This window comes from Diospyros lotus, chromosome 15 (genome assembly GCF_014633365.1).
Source record: "Diospyros lotus cultivar Yz01 chromosome 15, ASM1463336v1, whole genome shotgun sequence".
NCBI classification, from domain to species: domain Eukaryota; kingdom Viridiplantae; phylum Streptophyta; class Magnoliopsida; order Ericales; family Ebenaceae; genus Diospyros; species Diospyros lotus.
Window position 1 is genome coordinate 25206536 of NC_068352.1, and position 8755 is coordinate 25215290.

The following is an 8755-nucleotide window of genomic DNA, read 5'->3' on the forward strand; positions in this document are numbered from 1 at the left end:
AAATGTTGGATATTCATCAAGGGGGAACTATTTATAAATAAATAAAAAAATTTTAAGCGACGCACGTTTATCACGCACGCAGCTGCCTGATGGTTTTGAACGCCGAGAAGCTGCCGAGGTCGCCGGTCGCATTGCCAGGTTTATATTTGATTCCTCTTCCGGTATTTCTTACCCCAAACTAAAAATTATGAAAAGCAAGTGGCTTGAGGATGAGAGTATCCGATAAAATTTGTCATTTTTATGAGAATTTCTTTATTTGTTTAGAAGTTAATTGGTTGTTTGTTACATAATTATCTTGAATTTAAGTGTAAAGAGATTAATAATAATATTATTAAAATTATTAAGATGTATTTAGTAATTTATGTTCTATGCATAAATTTTGGTGTGTTTGTCTAATATACACGATTTAAATTTATTGTAAATGTTAGATGACTTATCTATCGTGCGAGTTCTAAAACACTAAAAAGTATGAAAATAATAATATTTTTTAATTTTGATAAATAAATATAGAAGAGTTGTCATTAATTAGTATGAATTTCGTGGGTAAGAAGAGCTACTAGTATAATATTACCCTGTTAACAAAATATGTAAAGGAACTTTCCTCCTCGGTTAAAAGACACGGAGGAGAAGCTTGACCCGAAATTCTAGAAGGAAAATGTGAAGTATAAACAAGGCCTCGTTTGGTTGATTCCTTTTCAAACTGTCTTTTTTGGCTTTTTCACTTCAAAAGGCTCGAGGTATTTGAAGTTTGAATGACAACTTTTTAACCTTTTTTAACTAATTGACATTTTGAGCTCTTTTTGGATGCAGTAACTCAAACTTAAAAAGTTAAAGCGCTTTCGGTGCTTTTGTTCTGCGGAGGCAACATCAATGGCTTTGAATTTTTTTTTTAAATAAAAGTGCCTTTCAACGTGTCCGGCCATAAAATAATACCACCAATATGGAGCCCCACCTGGAATTCCACTTTTTAATTGTCACTTAAAATAGCAACTCCCTTTAACGCCACTAACTAACAAATAGATCCCAACACGCCTAAACTTGGTTGGTTTGGGGTCCGATCCTAGGACTTGGCCGGCCCAAACTTCGGGCCCAATAATAATAATAAGAAGCTATAATCTTTATGCTGCCGGCCCAATTTTGGGGTCCGATCCAGGAGGTAGCCATTGACTTGTGGACAAATGGAAGGAAAAATTTAGGAAAGTTCATGGAAAGAAAGGTGTGTGAACAAGGGGGACATGTTCTTTCAACGTTTTTGACATGGGAAAACTGGCGTTCCTTCGTTTCTAAGGTCCTTTATATCTTTCACCAGGAAGGGAACACGTGTCTCCACTTTTATGACATTGAAGCTTTTATAATTATGAGCTAAAATTTAAATTTATTGTGATTGAGACTCATAAACAGTAATTATGATTTTAATTTTGACTATAATAGAATGTTAAATTTGATTTTAAATAAAATTTATCTTATCTGAAAAATATCCTCATTAATCATCTTATGATCAAATTTCATGTATATATTTATAGATGATTTTGATCTATAAATAAGCATTCAATACTCTAAAAATTAATTATAGTAATATCATTTAAATATCACTATTATTTTATTAATTTCATTATAATGATATTTTATTCTTTTTATCGATAGTTTTTCTCAATTTGATTTTTTCACGTTAAATTATATCTTCGTGTATGTGATTAATGGTTTAATCATAATTTGTATTCAATCCAAATTTCATAACAAAAGCAAACTACTTATAGATATGCAGATATGGATTTTTACCATCAATGGTGATAGTTAAATACTGAAGATTAGGACTCGTTCAGTTGTATAAAACATTTTTTAAATTTTTTAACTCTAATTTTATAATTAAATATACTTTAATGTTTTATATTTAAAAAACAATAACATTATTTATAATAAAATTAAAATTAAAAACTATAAAAATATTTTCCACAGCTAAGCAAGCCCTTATTGGGAATGACAATACACGGGGGCGACTCTTCTCCCATATTTGTCCTTCAATTTCTTATATATGTGTGTGTATATTTGTACTTGTAAGGTAATATATTCAATTAGTTCTCTATTATCATCTCCATTAAATAATGAAAAATAATAAACAATATATATATAAATATTGTTTGTAACTACAGAATGTAGAAAAATAATAAAATGGAAGTTGCAGCAATATATTTTGATATATATTGAGGTATGCAAGTTGATTCGGTCTCCTTATATATCCCTTTGCCAACCTTTTCCAATTAACAATATATATATATATATATATTATGTAATGTGAATTCACTATTACTCACGTATTAAAAGATTTACTAATTTTATATTAATAGCCCTTTGATATAAAAATATCATCCTCACATTGACGTTCTTGCCATTGTATCTGTACGTAGGATCATGGGAACACAATCATGAAATGATGTCAGCAATAGCCATGCATGCATGTACGTGCATGAACCTGGAACACAATTTTGGTCAGCCTTACGTAAATCCAACAGCTAAGGAGGCAAATGCAAGTTTAATCTGCATGCAAAGCTTACCGGCCAATTACCAAGAAACATCACCCCTAAATCCTAATATTCAATTAATTAAGTTACGTCTATGAACGTGGTATATAAACAAACATTCATGCAAGAAAAAAAAATTAAAGCTTTATATTATACAAACCCTAAAGCATGTAAAGTTCTCATATAATAGTATAATAATAGAGATGATAACACTATTAGTCAAAGGTTTGTTGAATATTGAAGCCATTTGGCCACCTCACAACAAGAATATAACGACATATATTCATGAAACTACTAGATCTAAATATGATAAATAATCCAAGAGAGTCAACTTCTTGGACGTGGGAGTAACTAGGGAAAGCCATGTGCAAACATCTCCCTATATTTGTGACGTGTAATTACTTTTATAAGTAATCTTATGTAATGGAAGGCCAAGTTTTCAATTAAGGTGACGAAATACGCCATTAAACAAAGGTTTGCAGCCGATGCCATACCCACAATCGAAGCAAAAAATGTGGCGTTGCGACTTGATTTTTAACCCCCAAAACACAGAAGCACGACAAATGTCGAAATTCATTCTACATTCCATGCACAATCTAACGGATTGGGATTTGTCTATGGGGAGGCAAGCAAGGGGACAAGGGTGAGGCTTATCCTTAATTACATCACTGAAAACTAGTTAGCACATTCGACAAAGCCGTGTTTGGATGCATATTAAAATGAAGCTGCGAGCATTTGGGGTTTGGGGTTCCAGGACAGTCATTTGTTAATGTATGAACGGGGGAGATGTAACGCAAGGAATCAGCCCTAGGCTAGGGCTCTAACTGGTTTGACCATGAGCCAAATCTTAAGCAGATGAATAAAATATAATAGTATTTGACTAAACCCTATATTGTTAGCCAGAGGTAGATGTATCAAACACCTGAATTTCAACGACTTTTAATTGGGTTTCTGTTTTGATTGCTTTGCTTGCTAGATTGGTACTGCATTTGTCTTTCTAAACATATAAATATACAACAAAAATGCATGAGTTGTATTAAGGACGTACAGTAAATGAGTGAAAGTAGTAATTCTAATTTATTGAGGTTGTGTTTGGACAGAAGAATTCTAAATAATATCATTAGAAATTTGTCACTTTTAGAGTCATTTCTTTTTTTTATTTTTATTTCTTACGTCCAAATTCAAATGTTTTCAACCAAAATGCATTAATTTTTAATTCCACATTCTAAATAGAATGCTCAAAGGACCATATTCAATTGGACCCTAAAATGATTTATATGTTCTATTGAAAAATACTGTCAGATTATGCTATGATTTAGTGATGATTTTATAATACAGTTCTAGTTAAATGTTGGTTTTTCTTTCTTAATTACGTGATAATTAAATCCTAAATACCTAAATGGTGTTATTTCACAAATAGAGTTTTTATGTAAAATGAAATACATATTCATGTACATAAACTCATTCACGAAATTATAAGACGATGAGGATGAAGGGCCTTGTTGACCTTTAAGAAGATGGAAGACACCTTTCAATGGGGTAAGGTGGCTGCAAAAGTAGGAAGGAGCAGCGGCTAAAAGAGTGACACGTTTTAAAGGACATGCCAGCCACAATCTTGGACTTGCAATTTGAATTTTGGATTGGATCCTTCGTGGCCATACATTATCCAAAAACTATTGAGAAGCTCTCTGTAACTAAGTTTGGAACCATCGTGGAAATGTACTTTTTACTTGGTTTCTGTTTGAAAATGGATATTGATGCCATACGTTTGGTCAAAGAAGCTTACTTTTTGTTTGATAAATTTAAATTCCGTGTCATAATTGAATGATTTAATTAAACAAGACCATCAAACACTGTAGTTATTAGTAAAAAGAAAAGAAAAACTACCAATATATAATATATATCACTACGAGATATATTATCTAGCAAAAACAAAAATATATCACTGTGACAACATATAGAGGATGAGAATGAGTATGTAAAGAGTGTTTTAATGGTGAAACTCCACATTTTGAGAGTCAAAAAGACAACCATTTTTATACACAACCCTTGGAGATAATTTTCAAACAGTTACTTGCTTTCTCTTTACCTGCAGCACCCTCTTAATAGGAATAAATATTACTTTTAAGAATTCTTTCATGGGTTAGTTTGATAATAAAAGTTTATCGCGGTGGTCTCCTCCACAATTAAAATTCAAATCTTTTTAAGAGTGAGTTGTCACAGAAATTTTTGTGCACTAGTTGTGCAGAAACAGTAATGGAAGAAGAGAAACAGGAATATTGTACGCGAACAGTAATAGAAGAAGAGAAATAATAACTTGAGAGTAAGAATGATTATTCCATGCTCTCACGTCTTCGTGAGTTACAAAGTTTATTATATATACAAGAAAAGAAATAGTTGTAACTAATTGTAACTAACTAAATAGCCATAACGTACTGCTTACTTCTCATGATGCACATTAAATATAATTATATATATAAATATCTAAATTTCTAAAAGCGTCAACTATTGTGCAGGAGAATAAAAAGAACTCACTTTTTTCTCTTTTTTGCTAAGAGTCATAAAAGGCTGAACACCCCACAACCCTTTTCAATTAATTTGACAACAAAATGAATATTTGGTGATGATTATATAATATATTTCTCCATTTTGGCGAGGAAAAAAAATGTGCTTCAATTTCAACTATTGCCTTGGAAGCTACGTACCATTATGACACACATTTTGACTTCAATTTTAATTTGGTGCATTTATATTTCAACATTTTGACGACTAGCTAATTGATGAGGGTGAACAGTAGTCCATTGTCAAAACATGATAAAATTTGTTGCACTTAATCTACCAAAAATGCAAGCTTTCAGAGTTCGATTGACACGCCGAGAGCCACAATCCGATCTCTTAGGTGGCGCTGATGGCAGCAGATCTGTAGAAGCAAAGAAAGACATTTGAGAGACAAATTAGCAGAAGAAATTAAAAATTAATTAAGAGACATGGCTCAAGAAGTTTGAGAGAAAGAAGCAACCAAAAGCCACATATAGGCATATATTTCCTCAATCATTGGTGGGGGATCTAACCACCTTTACCGACTAATCAGTCTCACCACTTTTGAAGGTCAAACCCCTCCATTAGGCGCCATCTGGCTCTGTCATCCAATCACAAATTACCTTCGCCTGGTTACCTCCCCTCTGGGTGATACATAATCTCCATGCTCAAGGGGGTGAGAAGGTTCGGTGTGGTTATATATGGTTTTAAATTTTATTTTCAATTTTAAAATTAAATAAACTTAAAATGAGATCATTTCATAAGATGAGGGCCGATGGAGATAGAATTCACGCAAATAATTTGAAATTGTGGAGCACAGAGTGTGAGGTTTCACACATACATATATATATGTATATACATTAATTATTGTTATTTTTATTAATTAAAAAACAATAATACAGGCAAATAATATCATGTAAAAGTAAATATGTTTTTTATGATTGCAATTTCTATTCCCTTGAAGAGCCTTACTTTGTCATTTGGGGTTCATGATCTCCATCATAATATTAATTTGGATTTAAAGAGTGGAAGAATTAATAATATATATTTTCACTAATACCCTAGACTTTAAGCACTAATTAATCCTAATCTCCATAGATACACCCTTGCCCTAGCTGTACACATGTCCTTTAAACTTCCAAACTTTTATATATTTCTCAAGCAATATGTCGGTGTACATATATTATAATTTTTAAAATCTTTTATTTTAAAGTAGCAAAAATAGGAGCGCATAGTAACCAAAAGGAAACATCAAGCACGCCCTTAGTTTCAATTTCTACCACTAGAGAGAGCGAGAGAGAGGGGGGGGGGGGGTCGGCACCAAATCATATTGACTTCAATCCATTTCTGACACAGTTACCTCATCTCTATATATAGGGATTTTATTTCCTATTTGAGTAAACAAGTTCACTTAACCTTCCGCAGAAAGGTCACTGTTCTATCATAGAGATAGCCTTCTCTTCATCCCTTCATCAACTTCACAATTAACCATCTGTGCAACGAACAACTGTAGCAATGGGAAGATCACCATGCTGTGATAAAGTTGGCGTGAAGAAAGGTCCTTGGACTCCAGAAGAAGATAACAAACTCATCCAATATATTCAGATGAATGGACCTGGCAACTGGAGAACCCTTCCCAAGAATGCTGGTATTTCATGTTCTCTCGTTGTAAATTAGTATATATGTTTTTTCTTTATCCTTTTTTTGGTGAATCAATGATTATCAGAGATATGGGTTTTTTAATCTAATGCCATGGTTCATTGCACAAATATAGGGCTTCAAAGATGTGGAAAGAGTTGCCGGCTTCGATGGACCAACTATTTGAGGCCTGATATAAAGAGAGGAAGGTTCTCGTTTGAAGAAGAAGAGACCGTAATTCAATTACACAGTATTCTGGGCAACAAGTAAGAACATCAATTAATTAGATGCAAACAAACAGTTTGATTAGAGAGCTTCTCTTAGCTGAATATCTAACAAGAGATATAGAAGTTATATTTTATTTTTATTTGTTTTATTTCGCATAAAGTTGTATGAGATCGATACCTAACAAGTCATACTTGAATTCAGGTGGTCGGCCATAGCAGCTCGGCTGCCGGGCAGAACCGACAACGAAATAAAGAACTACTGGAATACTCATATCAGGAAGAGGCTTCTTAGGATGGGGATAGATCCAGTGACTCATAGTCCTCGCCTTGATCTTCTAGATCTTTCTTCGATTCTCAGCTCGGCTCAGCTCAATCTTTCGAACTTGCTTGGGCTTCAGGCTCTGGTGAATCCTGAACTTTTGAGGCTTGCTTCAACTCTCTTGGCAGCTCACCAAGAAAACCCAGAGATGCTTTTGCAGAAGCTTCAAGAAAACCAGCTCTTGAACACCCAAATTCAGAATCAGACTCCGATGATTAACCCAAATAATTTCCAAACTGCACTTTTCGATCAAACAAACCTTATCCAAGAGATGGGAACGGGGCAAGTTTTGACAGATCCAACGGGTTTGAGTTGCCAGAATTTCCAGGAAACTTTCCAGGAAAATGCAAGTTGTTCAGGTTTGAATGGAAGCTTTGTTAATCTACCAAACTATGGCTGTAACATGTCTGATCAGATCACTACAGATCCATCGGACAACTCAGCCTTCCAATCAATGAACAATAGTAGCAAGAATAGCCAGAATTTCAACTTTGACTCGGTTATGTCGACACCTATGTCGAGCCCAACACGATTGAATTCATCACCCACATTCATCAATGGCAGCACTGAAGATGAGAAAGAAAGCTACTGCAGCGACATGTTGAAGTTTCAAATTCCGGAGGGCTTAGATTTTGATAATTTCATGATGTAACTGTTGCTTGAGTGGGTTAGCTTGAATTAAGGTTTCTTTTTTTATTATTATTTTCCTGTTTAATTTCTTTGTTAGGGTTTTGTGGAAGAATTATGCCAGATATACATCATTTTTTACATCTTGAACTATACAAAGGGGTATTATGACTAAAATACCTCTCGCCTCCATACACCTCATGCGCCTCTATGCACCTCATGAGGGATATTTTTATCATTAATACACTTTTGTGTAGCTCAAGATGTATACAAAGGTATATCAATAGCATTATTCTTTGTGGAAAGAACCGTTACACACCTGGATATACAGCTATATATAGCTAGTAGCCTGTATCATTATAATTAATAATATCTGTGTTTTTTTTCCTTTAATTTGCGATCCATTTTTGGTATTCCTCTTCCTCTTCTTGTATCTTCTTTGCAAAGAACACTAGAAGAACTTTGATAGATTCAGAAGCATTTAAACAAATCTGAAGCAGTAGTTCATGAAGCCTTCAGAATTTTGCCATTAATGAAGAATTTTGCTGAGGATATATATGTATATTTACCTTAATTTCGTATGTTAATGAAGAAATGTGACGGGCTTGCAGTTCCACTATTCCTATGAACTAATATCAGTAAGTTGAAAGACCCATCAAGAATGGAATGGATCAACTGGTGGCTTCTGATTAACTTTTCGTTTACAGGTTCAATTGTTTTCATGTGATTTTTCTCGCATCGACTGGAACTTTGGATCCATTTTCTTCAATATTGAAACTTGATCGTCGACCATGCAAATCTTCATTAATTTCTCTTTTGCTTTCTGGATTTGATCACACGTATGGCCTTTGCAATCAGTTTTAATGTACAATTCCTAATGGTTTGTG

General features: G+C 33.6%; 1 protein-coding gene across 1 annotated transcript; it reads left to right on the plus strand.

Annotated features, from left to right (window-relative positions):
- The first annotated feature begins 6415 nt into the window (after positions 1-6415).
- Positions 6416-8259, plus strand: LOC127792220 (transcription factor MYB41-like). Its single transcript, XM_052322658.1, has 3 exons — positions 6416-6705; positions 6832-6961; positions 7125-8259. The coding sequence occupies exons 1-3, from the start codon at positions 6573-6575 to the stop codon at positions 7891-7893; spliced, it is 1032 nt and encodes a 343-aa protein (XP_052178618.1). The 5' UTR covers positions 6416-6572; the 3' UTR covers positions 7894-8259.
- Positions 8260-8755: the final 496 nt, after the last annotated feature.

Excerpts from the sequence above, each read along its gene's own strand:
- LOC127792220 (XM_052322658.1), top strand. The coding sequence starts at position 6,573 with ATGGGAAGATCACCATGCTGTGATAAAGTTGGCGTGAAGAAAGGTCCT. Across the intron at positions 6,706-6,831 it reads AACCCTTCCCAAGAATGCTG|GGCTTCAAAGATGTGGAAAG; the intron begins GTATTTCATGTT and ends GCACAAATATAG. Across the intron at positions 6,962-7,124 it reads CACAGTATTCTGGGCAACAA|GTGGTCGGCCATAGCAGCTC; the intron begins GTAAGAACATCA and ends ACTTGAATTCAG.